Below are 16,144 nucleotides of genomic sequence, written 5' to 3'. Positions count from 1 at the left end.
TGATCACAGATCATGATCATTCAAGATTTTTTTCCGACCACATTTCTTCCTCGAAGATGATGGTTCCCCACTATCCTTCCAGTTTTTAATAATGCGTTGGACAGTTCTTAACCCAATTTTAGTAGTTTCAGCAATCTCCTTAGATGTTTTCTTTGCTTGATGCATGCCAATAATTTGACCCTTCTGAAACAGATTAACATCTTTTCCACGACCATAGGATGTGCCTTCCGATATGGTTGTTTTAAGAAATGAGAAGCTACTAACTGCATCAGTTAGGGTTAAATAACTTGTTGCCAGCTGAAACATAATCATCCATATGTATATATATATATATATATATATAAATAAATAAATAAATCTATATATATGAAAAGATAACAAGATAAAGTCAAAGCTTAACTTAAAAATAATTATAAAACAACTACAACTATTTGTACTTGTAAGCTTTTAAATGTTAATATTGTTCAAATATTAAAGTTAGTGTTTGTAAAACTATCGAAAACAAGCTTTACTGCGGTTCTCTCACATATTAAACGCTTGTCACTTAATTTGTTTTTGAATGACACGGTATTATACAAAGCTAACAGTTTTTATTGTAGTGACAATAATTTTAATGCCAATGGTATTTAGGTGAAAACTATACAATGGTGATTTTATATAAGGTACACTTTCATAAGCAAAATCCCTATTAAAACGAATTAATTACCCTACTAGTTCTTCCATAACAACACCTCTATATTAGCCTGCTAACGTAAAATAGCTTAACCGCATTCAAAACTTAAACTCATAAACAAACTCTTCCATACCACACAAAGGCCAGTCATTGAATCATCTGGAACTTGTTTACCTTCTCAGATTTAAGGCAATGGATTCATGAGAGAGAGACCGACACATGTCTTACTAGCCGCTTTATCTTTAACGGGAGAGCTCGTTGATGGCGATGCGGCTAACAGGCCCGAATCCTGCCCGCACACTTAGAAAACGACACAATTTCCGACATTTTCCGAACGATAGCGTCACTTAAACGCCTAGACTTGAGCTTAAACAACACATACGTTACTTTTTAAGTCTAAATTCACGTGTTACTGTGTTGCACGATGTTTCTTCGATGCACACGGGCTAAAATCTCATGCAACAATAAAGCGCTTCCTCCTGCACAATACACGGACATCGCGTATTAAAACACATTCGGTCACCTTTCAAACCACAGAGTCTCGGGAGACAGGGTCTCAGTGTAGGGAGTCGCCCGGTCTCTCTCCTTGGGGTGACTGTGTTCAAACAATGCGCGATCTGTCTGGGGTTCTTGTTTTTCTCTACCGGAAAAATTCATAAACCCTGCACTACACAGTGAGAGCGGCCATTACACAGACGTCATCAAAGCGCGACCAGGTGATTTTTTTTTCGTTGCATAGAATACACAAACAAGTAAAAGAAAGGAAATATTATTAAATTATTATTAGAAAACCATGTAAAATAAATATATTCAATATTCAATACATAAATATACTGAGGCATACATTCATACACAGTGACAATATTTAAATACTGAGGTCATACAGGAACAAATGATAAAATTATAAAAATTATCATAATTTAAACACATTTCTCAAAGTAATATTCATTTATTAAGGGGTAGAACATTTTGTGAATTAATCTTTAATTACAGCCTACAGTGTGCCTCAAATCACGCATGACCGGCGAACTCTTCCACTAGGGGGCGCTATTGTGATGAAGGGACCTACAGTTAAGAAGACTTTTACAGATAAGAGTGCATAGCGCTTCTGTACAAGATCAGATTATTTGCTCGTCATGTCAAATACTTAATATCAGTGCATTTTGTTTTTCATCTGGGGTTTACAGCCGACACTGCACGAGAGCTGTTTTGGTTCCAAACTGCAATGATGTCTGGTAGGAGACGCCTTATTCTCTATCTTGAGAAGTTGTCGATGTCAGCTTCCATAATACGCAAATTTTAAGTGATTTCTTAAATCAGAACTTCATTCCTAAAATTGTTATTTTTGAAGACAAAGGTGTATGAATAATATGCACTTATATTATAGGCGAAGTATTTTCCAAGACAAATGGTTAAAGAGCTGCGCGTTTTACAAGACTGAAATTCTTCTTGCTTGTTTCGTTAATATAATAAATAAAGCTGCTCAGGTAGAAGATCGGTGCTAATGTTTACTAACGTTTATACAATTCTATAAAATACATAATTGAACGTTTGTAATAGTGCGATATAAAAAATGACAAGCTGGGCGTGTATTTTTTTGTATAGCTAGATTGAGAGGTTCATAAATTCACATAATCTTTAAGGCGCCAAAATATTTTGCAAACTGGATGTTGCTTTAACAACTTGCTTAAAAAAACCGAATGTTATGAATATTTCCAATGTATTAATGAAACGTCTGCTTTCCTGTTCAGGTACAAATTTATAAGAGAGACTGTGATTTTCGCACGGACAGTAGGCTGTCCTAAATTTAGTGAGATAACTACCTAGACAGCGGTTTTATGCATGTGCCATTTTGGAAGCAGCCTGTGGCGCCCCAAAATGCAGTCTAGTTTGGCAGCTCACTAGGTTTTGAGACACAGCCATGCTGTTTGCCTTAGAGTGCATTCTACTGATTTATGATTCTGGTAGTGATACAGTCAATTAGGAGAGCTGAACAAATGTGAATGACAGCCCATTTCATAGCAGCACGCCTGACTCTCCCATCATTTTCGAATCAAGCTCAGAGAAAGAAAAGGAAGAGCTCTCTTTTATATATGTGACAGCAGAAATCTGATGGATGTTACAAATACTGTAGTGCTTCTGTTGAAAAACAGGTGTAGCCACCCATTATTATTATTTGCCATTTATTTTTAATATTTAAAAAAAAATTCTAACATGTCCCTTATATGAAAATCATCATTTTTTTTTATTCAAGCAAAGACAGCATAATAAACATTGAGGGACACACACACACATTTGTGTTTCTCTTCAGTTTACATGATTGGAAACCGCAGTGCTCTTGTACATATCTGCACTGCCAGAGCAGTAATAATGGAATATGAAATAGAGTTAGATGAAGTCCGAGCAGGGTTTTGCAGGGTTGGGAAGTCGGGATTGAGTTAAATTACTTTTCACATCGTGTCCACCTCAATTTATTAGGGAAGCCCCGAGAGGCAATGCAGTCTAATTTACAAGGCAAAGAGACGGTTGAAAAGAGCAACAGATGTCTGGATTTTTCAAGCTCCTGTGAACAACGTCTTGGCCCCATTTAGCGGCTTTAATGGATTTCAAAACACAATTTGCAGACTAGAATTAATGTTCAAATAAGTTATCAAAGAATATTTGTGGTAAACATTGTATTCTTACATTATGATGAGTATTTGGAAGACGTTTCTACCATTTGGTGTCTTTTTGTGAAATATGCACTAAAAAAGAGCTATTGAGGTAATTCGAAGATTTCTAAGATAATTCAATGTGTAGGAAAAAACAATATAAAGGTTGTATTTGATTTAAAGATCCTTGTAGGGATATGTCGGTATCAAATTTTCATGTTGCTATTAATTGATAATGCTTTTATCACGGTATGCGGTATTATCACGTTTCTGCAGTTTAGCGCCATCTGCTGTCAGAGAGTGAAAGTGCGCTTTCATCCAGAGCGTCTCTCACATGTTCCGCCATGTGCTTCTCGTCCGCGCTTGTTTACATCAGAGTGCGCATGCGTCTTTCACGCAGCATACAGCGCTGTTGTGCATTTTGACCAGTTGATATGGAGCCAGATCGGCCTCAAAAATAATACATTTATAAAACAGAATTCATAAATGCACAGGACAATTTACATTTACAAAATCCGATTCGTAAATTCAAAACAGAATTCATAATTTATTTAGGTAAGATGCTTTTGTGTGAGCATTTGGGGAAATATTTATGCTTTTACTTCTGTATTTATGAATTGTGTTTTGAATTTACGAATCGGATTTTGTAAATGTAAATTGTGCTGTGCATTTATGAATTTTGTTTTATAAATGTATTATTTTTGAGGCCGATCTGGCTCCATAGTCCGCTGCCAGGAAGGTCTCAAAATTCATACACAAATCCAAGGCGATTCACATTCACAGCCCATGATAAACTCGTGAATTTTTAACATTAAAAAATTTTGTACACAGTTATACATCTGTGAATTGTGTTTTGCATTTGTGAAACGTATTTTATGAATATATATTCTTATTTTGTGCATGTGAATTGGTTTTTGTGAATATATATATTTTTTATGCACGTGAAATATTTCTCATGCATGTGAATTGGGTTACGCATGTGTGCATCGCGTCTTTTGCGTGAATTATTATTGAGATCATTCTGGCTCCATAGTTGATGGGAAAAGTATTCTTAAAATGCATTCAAAATTCGGAATAATTTGTAATATATAATTATTCACGGTATTTAGAAGTGCCCACGATAACAATATTGTGCATATTCATTACCGTGATATAATCGCATTACCGAATACCGGCACAAGTCTTTGGATATTAAACATGCCATTTGCCACAGCAGCTGTGTGGCTTTAAGTCTTTCTGTGATTTTCCCTACTTATCGCCGTGCACCACTTAAAATGTCTCATTTGAATAATTAAAAGCTTCTCATCCTGTCTCAATGTTCAGAGGAAGTCTCCTAAAATCCTTACTAGAGCAAGTGTTATGGGAATATTTGTAAAGAGAACAAATAGGAAGTCTGTGTCTGCATCATGTTATTTTAATATGTGATGCTCCCACCTCAGTGTACGCCTTATCTTTTTGCGGCAGATGAAATGGACTGTTATTTAGTAATTAACAGACGGCTATGAAATCCTCTTAGCAGTGATTGAGACTTGCTTTTTCCCTGCTGACTCCTGCAATCTTTTATTCCAGAGTGATCAATTGGATGGAGGCTTGCATTAACGTGGGAAAAAAAATAGCCTATGGATTTCAATGCGATGCATTTAATGGAAGGATACTGTTACAGAAGAAATAATGGGCTGCGAGTCAGCAGATGAACATCATTATGCTGTTGAAGCCAAGAAAATTAAACAACATACTTAATAAGAGAAAAGAACATCAATAAAAGCTGGAACTGAACAGACCGTTTTTTTTTCATATTCAATCTTTTGAATATCAAACAGATTATATTCTGCTTTTTTTCTCCACCACCAATTTGATTTCTGCCTGTTTCTTCACATCTTGTATGTAAATACTCACATCAAGAGGACTAATCATGCAGGAAAATGTGAGCTCCAGAATGGACACCCCCACCAACATCTCCCTGGTGGGGTCTGGGGACGCTGTGTCCGAGTCCCTGGAGTATAAAACGGTATCTGTGTTCCTGGTGCTGCTGGTGTGTGGCGTGGGCATAGTGGGAAACATCATGGTCGTGCTGGTGGTTCTTACCACACGGCACATGTGTACACCCACCAACTGCTATCTGGTGAGCTTGGCCGTGGCGGACCTGATGGTCCTGGTGGCCGCAGGTCTGCCGAATATCTCAGAGAGCTTGATGGCCACCTGGGTGTATGGGCATGCTGGGTGTCTGGGCATCACCTACTTCCAGTACCTTGGTATTAATGCGTCCTCCTGTTCAATTACAGCCTTCACTGTGGAGAGGTAAGACCTAAAATTAAGTAACATAAAACTAAAATTAAATAGCTCAGAGCTGGACTCAAATTCTGTAAGAAAACTGTGATAGTTATGTAATATGAAAATAAGTAAAATGATATGAAGACAATAGGGATGTAACGATTCGCTCAACTCACAACCCGTTACACGGCCGTCGGGCCAGGATGCCGGGCCGTCTAATCCCTTCAAGCGCCATGGGCAGAGAGAAGGACGAAGCTGCTGAAAGAAGCCGCCGCCCCTCGTGCCCCGGACCGGAGAGCAGTGTTGCCAACTGCTTTCAAATGAAAGTAGCTAAAACTGGTAGCTAAATGTCACTAGATGACATCATAATGGCAAATTCACTGATCTATATAAAGATGAACGTAGATCAGTGGGCAAGATGAGAACTTAGATAAGGTTTGTCCAAGAAGTTGCTATATTTGTCCCTAAACTTTTGAGAAAAGTCTCAAAAGGGGCGGGGAAGTCGCTAAATCTAGCTACAAAGTAGCTAAATTGGCAACACTGCCGGAGAGGGGAGCTCGTGCGGCCGCCCCTTACCTGGACCCTTCCTTCCTGACCACTGCCCTTCCCTGCACGAACCCCGCAGCACGATGAGGACACCAGATTCCCGGTTTTATTTTGGACACTTGATTCCCCTTTTTCCTGGACACTTTATATTATTTTGTTAATAAAAGCCTCTCCGAGGCCTGACGCCACACCCACTGTGTCTGTCGTTTGGTGATCCCGCCACAATATATATATATATATATATATTTGCCATGGAGGATTTCAGCATTTTAAATTTCAATATTTAATGAGTTCTGTCATTAATTACTCACCCTCATGTCGTTCCAAACCCGCAAGACCTTCATTTATCTTTGGAACACACAACATAACGCAATCAGCGTTGTTTACGTTCAGCATGCACGTGCTTTCTCCTGAATGTAAACAACACTGATTACGTTGATTACGTTCTGGGGAAAGCGTGCGCATGCGTCATGAGTAATTAATGAATTTTCATTTTTGGGTCACTTTAACCATCTGGTGGTCTTTTTTAGAGCAAACCGTTTACATTCTGAATTTTATAAAGGTTTTACTTCATTGGAATGGTATGAAACTTGGTGAGTATTGTGGCACTTACTATATAAATACAAAAAAGGCTAAATATATAGTCTTAAACATTAGTCATACTTATGATCTTTGAAGTAAAAAAGGAAGGAAATAAATGAAAAATACAAAAATAAAGAGCTAATATTTAGGGTACAATCTACAAATAAGCCACGACGAAGTAGTCTTTGATAATGACTAAATAAATAAATATATATATATATATATATATATATATATTCACAAATGTTAAAGCTAATATAAATATGACCGAAAATACTCTTATAAACAACTAAAGAATACACAACCCTATTATATTTAGGCTTATACATGCATCTTGTGGTTACACCATGGTATTACATATGACATTCTTTATTTTTCCCACCAGATGGCTCAAATCAAAATACCTTTGCTTTATTTTGTATTATGTTTTTTCCTAATATTTGTATTATTTTATATATAAATAAATGGTGCATAGAGAGAGTCATGCAGTCATTTGAAGAGAGTTTGTCTAGTACCATTAAATCCCTTCAAAACACAAAATATTAAAGAGGAAATATTGCCTTAAATAATCTGTTTTGGTTGACAAGAATCACAAGTGTGACTCCTAAGTGAGAAATACTTTAAATAAATATATTAAATATATTTCATTAAATAATAAACATTATTATTTTCTCGTGGTTCCACAGATACATCGCTATATGTCACCCAATGAGGGCTCAAACGGTCTGTACGGTATCCCGAGCCAAACGCATCATTGCCGGGGTGTGGGCTTTCACCTGTGTATACTGTATGCTCTGGCTGTTCCTGGTGGACATCCAGGTGAACCCTGACGGTCGTGTTCAGTGCGGCTACCGCGTCTCTCGAGACCTCTACCTGCCCATCTACCTGATCGACTTTGCCATCTTCTATGTGATCCCACTGCTTCTGGCCATCGCTCTTTACGGTCTCATCGCGCGAATCCTTTACCTGAATCCTCTGCCCCACCCAACAGACTCGGGTACCATAACCGCCCCCACTCTCAGGAGGAGCTGCAAAGAACCAGCGGACGCCGGAAAAGCAAGTCGTCAGGGACGCCCAAAGAGTGCGCTTTCTTCCCGGAAACAGGTGCGTGTGTGTGTGTGTGTGTGCGCAAAAGTTCATGTTTAGACAATTAGGCCTAATTCCACATTTTGATATCCACTGAGATTGCATGATAATGACTAAATAAATAAATATATATATATATATATATATATATATATTCACAAATGTTAAAGCTAATATAAATATGACCGAAAATACTCTTATAAACAACTAAAGAATACACAACCCTATTATATTTAGGCTTATACATGCATCTTGTGGTTACACCATGGTATTACATATGACATTCTTTATTTTTCCCACCAGATGGCTCAAATCAAAATACCTTTGCTTTATTTTGTATTATGTTTTTTCCTAATATTTGTATTATTTTATATATAAATAAATGGTGCATAGAGAGAGTCATGCAGTCATTTGAAGAGAGTTTGTCTAGTACCATTAAATCCCTTCAAAACACAAAATATTAAAGAGGAAATATTGCCTTAAATAATCTGTTTTGGTTGACAAGAATCACAAGTGTGACTCCTAAGTGAGAAATACTTTAAATAAATATATTAAATATATTTCATTAAATAATAAACATTATTATTTTCTCGTGGTTCCACAGATACATCGCTATATGTCACCCAATGAGGGCTCAAACGGTCTGTACGGTATCCCGAGCCAAACGCATCATTGCCGGGGTGTGGGCTTTCACCTGTGTTTATTGTATGCTCTGGCTGTTCCTGGTGGACATCCAGGTGAACCCTGACGGTCGTGTTCAGTGCGGCTACCGCGTCTCTCGAGACCTCTACCTGCCCATCTACCTGATCGACTTCGCCATCTTCTACGTGATCCCGCTGCTCCTGGCCATTGCTCTTTACGGTCTCATCGCCCGAATCCTTTACCTGAATCCTCTGCCCCACCCACCAGACTCAGGTACCATTACCGCCCCCACTCTCAGGAGGAGCTGCAAAGAACCAGCGGACGCCGGAAAAGCAAGTCGTCAGGGACGCCCAAAGAGTGCGCTTTCTTCCCGGAAACAGGTGCGTGTGTGTGTGTGTGTGTGCGCAAAAGTTCATGTTTAGACAATTAGGCCTAATTCCACATTTTGATATCCACTGAGATTGCAGTTGAGGGCAAACGAGGGGCAGTTCTTCCCTCCTGTACCGTGCCTTATGATTATTATCTCACATTTGTTTTTTGAAAGGTCAGTTCTTTTTTTATGAGAATAATGTTTCACTCTTCTAAATGTCAGTTTTTGAGGAGAAGAATGTGTCGATATTTTTCTGGTGGAGATTAAAATAGTAGCCTATTTAAAGTAATTGACACATTTAATTGGCATATATTTAGATAAGTCAATCTTTTATTTAATATTTTTATTTAATATTATATTTTACTTGGTTGCATCTTAATTTGTAAAAGCCAAGTGCCTAGAATTTTGCATAAAAAATTAGAAAAGATACAATAATTGATACCCAGCTGCCTTTGGTGGCTGTCGTAAAACTTTAAATTATCATCACATAGAGTGTGTGCCAATGTTTCTTGCATGCAGCAACTAACACAGCACGAACCTTGGTGTCCGATTTGTGAACAAATGACTTCCAGTCACTGATTCATTTTGATGATTCAGTCAAAAGAATTCACAGCTTCGAATCTGCTTGCGAGTCAGAGGTTTGAATCAGAGTTACTCAATCAGAAGCCGCATTCATTTTTCGTCTATGTCTGATTCTAAATGACTGTTACCTGTCTATTTATTGACTTGCTGTTTATATGACAATGCTTAATTAAAGATGCAGAGTTTTATGTAGTGAATGAGGTCTAATTGCACTTTAGGATAAGAAAAAGTCTGTTTGGGTGACATTTTGGAACCATTACCAACGCCTATTACTGATAGCATCAAAATGGAAGGAATTTATACTAAATGTTTTCTAAATGTAGTCATTTTTGGTTTGGAGTTCTGTATAAAGCACAATAATATCTCTGCACACCTTCATTTGTGTAAATAAACACATATATGGATGCAGACCAAACATCTGAGCTCATTATTTGTTATGTAAAAGTGTACCTAATGGCAAAATATCATCATAAATCAGATCATCAGGATCTATCTCATCAGAAGAGAGGCATTAGGGGCCATCAGGGTACTGTTTGGGTCTACATTACCGTCACTACATCAGCCACAGCTGTGTTGTGACTCTGGAATAATAGACTCTGTGATAGATCATAGACATTAGAGATATGATGCAGGCAGTGAGAAAACAAAAGCATGAAGTCATGCAAAGGCCAAGAATTTCAGAAGATCTTTTCCCTGATTGAAAATGGATAAACAGTCACACAGTTGACAGTGAATGCTGCTATATATGTATTAGTGCTGTCAATCGGTTAAAAAAAATTAACTTTTTTAATTAACAATTTTTTTCTGAAATTAATTGCGATTAATCCCACCTAACATTAAAGTTTTTAAATATACTTTTATATTGCAATAATTTCACATTCAATCTTCAAATTAATGTACAAGCAACATAAAGACAGTATATTTTTAATATTTGCTTAATGACATCTTTTTTATGACTGAAGGCCAGTATCACTGATACCAACTAATACTGATTTCCCTATAAATAATTTTCCCCCTAATATTTAACCATTGACTATAGCCATTCAACATAATATTTATTATAATTAAGAGCTATCAATTTGAACATTTATTAGACTTTAAAAATAACTTCTAATTTAAGTGAACTTAAAACAATCTTCATATAAACCCATTATAATAAATGTCATATTTAGCTAGGCTATACAGCAATGGAATAAAGTTCTCAAACTCTAATTCTAAATACAGATGAATCCTTAAAGCTATAAAAGTTATTGATTTCCTCTTTTTTCTTTTATTCTTAATACACAGACATCACAGCAGCTGGTTATTAGTTTGTTTTGGCTGCTATTTCTTTAAGAGCTGACATTGCATGCACATAGTTTCTTTCGCGATTTGATATGAAAAGATACAGGCTACAGCACGCACCGGCGCCTTTGTGCGTGCAATTGAAAATATAATAAAACAATAAAAAGGCATGCCGCTTCCCCTTTAATGGAGGGACCTGAAGCCGGAGTAAGGTTGGTCTGAATTGAGGCTGAGGGCTTGACTGACCACAAGGCACGCTTGATTTAGACATCCAGGATTACAGTAGATTAAGATTAAGCCTGTTGATGTCACTTATGCCACTGCTAACCTGGTTACACCGGTCTGCAGTTTCTTAACCTTGAACAGTTGATTGGCGTTTATAAACACAACCAGTCAAAAGTCTAGAATAATTATGATACTGTTTTTATTGCTTTTGAAAGAAGCCTTTTTATGGTCACCAAAACTGCATTTATTTGATCAGAAATACAGTAAAAACAGTAACACTGCGAAATAGGCTATTAAAATTCAAAATAACCGTTTTTTATTTTAATATATTTTAAAATGTCACTTATTCCTGTGACGCAAAGCTGAATTTCCCCCTTTTCAGGATACTGTATTTTAAAGATAATTTGGTAAAATTTTCATAAACTAACCACATGTGTCCCCCCAGACATGTTTGGGAAATTGCAAAAGACCCCCCCCAACCCCAACCCCACATTTATTTATTCAGTTTCTCAGACTTTAGGGATCAATGTAGTGCTTTTTCGAGAAAAATTGCAAATGGACAGAAGAAAAAAAAAAATCCAGGTTTGCTGTGCTTGTTTGTAGGCCTAAACAATGTGACCAACATTTAGTGATTATATATTAATATGGCTAAATAAATAAATACTATTAAAAAAATCTAATGAGAAATAAAGATATAATAATAATAATAGTTGTATTTTATTCTTAATACACAGACATCACAGCAGCTGGTTATTAGTTTGTTTTGGCTGCTATTTCTTTAAGAGCTGACATTGCATGCACATAGTTTCTTTCGCGATTTGATATGAAAAGATACAGGCTACAGCACGCACCGGCGCCTTTGTGCGTGCAATTGAAGAGCACGCGCTCCGAGCACAGTACCGTCTACGCGCTCGTTTGACGCTGAAGAGAAGCTGGAGTGTGCATCTGAAACGTCTCCAGTTTGATGTGGTCATAAAGACGTTCTGCGACTGAATAAATGCACTTCTTGTCAAGAAAAATGAGACAGAAGTAGCAGTTATGAGTAGGGTGGCCAACCCTAGGCTCCGCCCCTGCCTTAACGCGTTAAACTGAAAAAAGTAATCGCCTGCGTTAACGCGCTAATTTTGACAGCATTAATATGTATATAGTACTGTCAACTACCCAGGTATTTTAGTATCACTAAGATACTTTTATTATTATTTTCTAAAAATACTTTTATATTTTATTTTTTTGTATTGAATTAGTTTGAATTAGTGTTATATTTTCGATTTTCATTTTAGTCAAAATTGTAATCATATTGTTTTTGTCATTTTTATTAACCTTTTGTCTATATAGTTTTTTGATTTTTAAATAAATTAAAAAAAAATTTCATGTAATACTTTTAAGGTATTAGTTTTAGGTAATTATAATAACCCTGACAGATAAACTTATACTTTTAGTTCTGAGACTTTAACGATAGTTCAGTGATATAGATCTAATGAATTTAATGATAAATTCAGAGCGTCAAACAGATAAGAATGGATAATATCATGCAATTCAGACCATTCAGTGACCTTACGTGCACATGTCCCTGCGTTTACCACGAGTGCACTTATGTGTGTGCGGAGATGCTCGCGTTCGCCTCAGATCAAAATCTTGAAGATTCAAGAGTGCCCCACTTGAGTGGGACATTTGCATAATATGATTTGTGATGTTCACTCAAGTATGCTTAATACTCCTGGAGATTATGCTCTTTGAGGTTATAAGAGCGGCTCCCTTTCTTCTGCTTTTGTACCACAGTTAAGGTGCACCTCCAGCTCTTTGATCACTTCATCTGCAAATTTCATAAAGTTCAATACAATTCAAGATGCCTGTGCCACCGTAGTGGTTGAGTGAAGTTATCTCTCCTGTGAATCTGATAAAGTCATCACTACAGTAGAGGCTCCCCTTTATTTAACCTAATCATGAGTAGCAGCCGGCTTTGTTTGTGCTGTGTTAAGACCTTGTTTTCCATTGATAAGCAATCACAATAACCAGATATTTCAAATGCATATTCAAATTGTCACTGCCAGTCATGCAGTCATTATCTCCTGCTTTGTTAATTAAAGGAGCTCCTCCCAGCCTCACACAGCTTCAATTAGATACTTTGTTGTGCAGACAATTTTGTCATTATTATTGAAGGTCTCCGTCACCGGTTGTCTATCTCTAGCGTGAGACAATGAATACGCTCGAACCCCACAGGAGTCCCTGTGAATGTTAATGGGACGGATTTTAGTATGTATCTGTCGCTTGAAATGAGTGAGGACACACTAGGGAGGACTGCTTTGTTTTCTTTGACAGACAAAACCTGGTGTGGATATATTCCACCCTTCTCACAGGGGTTCAGCAGTGTTTGCCTGTTAACCGTCACCGGGGAGGCAAAGATGATGTTTGACTGATGTTTGATGGAAGATGTTTGAGCGCGTCTCGTCTTGTTGTCTCTCACTGTCATTCTCTCTCTGCTCCCACTTCTACATTTGTTTTAATGCAACAATAATGTAAAATGCAATTGTTTCTTTGAGATTCCGACAAGGATGAGTTTTAATTTAATTCAAAGCACTCAGTCTAAGCCTGTTTGTGTCTTTTTTCTAAATAATACCTCTAAATATATGTGCTTTAACAAAAAAACACGCAGGTGCTGCATTGTCAGTACAACTATTATTTTTATTGATCGTGTACATGTGTTTTTATGCCTTGAAAGCATAAATATTTTTATTGATTTATTTTTTGTGGTGTATTGAACACTGTTGTGAATTCTGCAGATTTTAATATAAGCATGGTCTATCGAGCTAACATAGATGATGTTTCCTCAAAATTGTTAAAGTGACTTATGATGGTTTTGAACACATATGTTTTAAAGAGTTGAAAATAATTATTAAAACACAGTAAGCCACAGTTTTCCAGTAGACATGTTTTCATGAAGTTATAGTTACATTATAGCTAATTTAAGCTATTAGACCTATATTTAAATCTAAAGCCTAATAAATTGTTTGTTGTAGCTTGTTTATATATTTAAAAAAGATATAAATACTTTTCTTTCTGACACATAAAAACACCTGTGATGGCAAAGCTGAATTTTTAGCAGTCATTACTCCAGTCTTCAGTGTCACATGATCCTTCAGAAATCATTCTATTATACTGTTTTCAGTTTCCTTTGATGAATGGAAAGTTAAAAAAAAGCAGCATTTATTTGAAATAGAAATCTTTTGTAACATTATACATTTTTTTCTACTTTTGAACATTTGTGTAAACAGAATAGACTAAAAATAAACAACAGAAATTACTGAAGCACTGCTATCATCCTTCTTTTTCTGCACAAGAAAATGAATTTTTTTTTTGCCTGTCACTGTTTGAAAATGCACACAGCATTTCAAAAGTCAGGATTTTATGTTGTTTTATGAACATTGTGACTTGTTAAAAGAAAATATTCAAGATTCAAATCTGTAAAGGAAATACTTGTTAAAAAATAGTACAATATGTGACCACGACGAACATGCTTGCTTTCATTGTTAGAAATACTTAAAAGGAAGTGTTCTGAATTCATTTTTTTGAAGCTTTATGGAAGCGATCAGAAGGTACTAAGAATGCTTTGAACCTAAGTCCATTGTGAGTATATGGGAAAACCTCAAAGAGCCACTTTTATCATTTCTCACCTCTTTAGGTCACTAAGATGCTCGCAGTGGTGGTTGTGCTCTTCGCCCTGCTGTGGATGCCATACAGGACCCTGGTTCTCATTAACTCCTTCGTGAGCACGCCATACCTGGATGCCTGGTTCCTGCTCTTCTGCAGAACCTGCATTTATGCCAACAGTGCAATCAACCCTGTCGTTTACAACCTGATGTCCCAGAAGTTTCGCTCGGCCTTCCGTGGGCTGTACCGCTGCCATAGGGAAGATGTGCACCAGCGGACGCTCTCCATAATCCAGAGCGGATACAGCCTTGGAAGGGACCCCCGACTTTGCAGCAACACCAACGGCACACATAAGAAAATCGGTTCAGTCACTCCTGAGCAGAAACCAAACAAATGCATGGAGAACAACAAGGAAAATATAGACAAGCTAATTAGTGATGGTGTAAAAAATGAGATTGAGCCAAGCATCAAGAAAAGCGCAGTTCAAAACTGCAACATAGATGAATTGAAAAGCTCAGTTGACAAAGAGATGCCTACAGTGGAGAACGTGGACATGAGCAAGATTAATGATAATGGGAAAATAATGGAGGAAAGCGATAATACTGCTCAGGATATTATCGCTGACATGAGCAACACAGAGCAGACACAGCTAGCCGCCGATGAATTCAAATCTACTGTGGGGGAAGCCAAACAGATTGACACAGAGTTAAATCACAGCATTGTATAGATCACTCCACTACATACTGTATATATTTCATTGAAGTGACAGGGTTGATCGGTTGTTCATTTTAAAGCCAGATCTTGGATTTCAAAACTTGTATTTACAGGCGTCATCCTCACTCTTCAGTGGAGGTAGCAAGACTGGAGCCACTCTCTCCTCATAATTTACAAGTGGAACCATTTGGCTGTCAGCACCAGCATCACATGCCTCCTAGTGCTAGAGCTTCAGCTAGGACTGACTGATTTGTTACAAAACATATTATTTTGAAGAAACATTTAACATCTCATATTGCTGCTACTTAAAAATATAGACACTGAAACAGCACCCATGAGTCTTGAGGCTGAAATAACCTACACAACCTTTAAAATCTGAACTAATTTTAAAACAGGCATCACACACTTGCCAACTTTGCAAATGGTTACAGAGGGGAAAAAAGGCATGATACACTGAACAACTGAGGATCACACACCACCAGACTTTCAAGACATTTTGAAGAAGACATGCAGAAATATATGCCTCATTGCTAGGAGATGCATGACAAATGAAAGCAATGTGTGCTCTAAAATCAGCTTAAAATATAAAACATTTTTGACATATTTCGACGGAACTATTGATAATTCTTCCAGACTGCAAGTCAGAGCAAAAATCTGGGAAAAAAATAATGTAGTGTATTCCAATAAGTTCAAACTGGACTTTTCCTTAAAGGGAAAGCTCACTCACCCCCATGCTGTTCCAAACCTGTATGACTTTCTTACTTATGCGAAACACAAAAGAAGATATTTTGAAGAAAGTTTCATTCAGTCTTATTCCATACAATGAAAGTCAATGGGGTCCAAAACAAGATTAAACCCAGTTGAATCTCA

The 16,144-nt window shown here is 37.0% G+C and overlaps 2 protein-coding genes across 2 annotated transcripts in view; one reads left to right on the top strand and one right to left on the bottom strand.

The window, feature by feature from the left end:
* Positions 1 to 1,376, bottom strand: part of LOC107738766 (zinc finger CCCH domain-containing protein 18-like) — a 9,335-nt gene extending 7,959 nt beyond the window's left edge. The window contains exon 1 of the mRNA XM_016550611.1: positions 1,197 to 1,376. The gene's annotated coding sequence lies outside the window, so the exon portion shown is untranslated. The remainder of the gene's footprint in view (positions 1 to 1,196) is intronic.
* Positions 1,377 to 5,198: 3,822 nt separating this feature from the next.
* Positions 5,199 to 15,878, top strand: LOC107738778 (thyrotropin-releasing hormone receptor-like). Its single transcript, XM_016550624.1, has 3 exons — positions 5,199 to 5,622; positions 7,410 to 7,827; positions 14,592 to 15,878. The coding sequence occupies exons 1-3, from the start codon at positions 5,237 to 5,239 to the stop codon at positions 15,285 to 15,287; spliced, it is 1,500 nt and encodes a 499-aa protein (XP_016406110.1). The 5' UTR covers positions 5,199 to 5,236; the 3' UTR covers positions 15,288 to 15,878.
* The last annotated feature ends 266 nt before the right edge of the window (positions 15,879 to 16,144 follow it).

Source organism: Sinocyclocheilus rhinocerous, unplaced genomic scaffold, assembly GCF_001515625.1.
Source record: "Sinocyclocheilus rhinocerous isolate Xijiao unplaced genomic scaffold, SAMN03320098_v1.1 scaffold1938, whole genome shotgun sequence".
Taxonomy (NCBI): domain Eukaryota; kingdom Metazoa; phylum Chordata; class Actinopteri; order Cypriniformes; family Cyprinidae; genus Sinocyclocheilus; species Sinocyclocheilus rhinocerous.
This window is presented reverse-complemented; position numbering and strand designations above follow the sequence as displayed.

Bases quoted from the DNA above. Each gene is read 5' to 3' on its own strand.
- LOC107738778 (XM_016550624.1), top strand. From the start codon at position 5,237: ATGCAGGAAAATGTGAGCTCCAGAATGGACACCCCCACCAACATCTCC. The intron at 5,623-7,409 runs GTAAGACCTAAA...GTGGTTCCACAG, and splicing joins ACAGCCTTCACTGTGGAGAG to ATACATCGCTATATGTCACC. The intron at 7,828-14,591 runs GTGCGTGTGTGT...TCACCTCTTTAG, and splicing joins CGCTTTCTTCCCGGAAACAG to GTCACTAAGATGCTCGCAGT.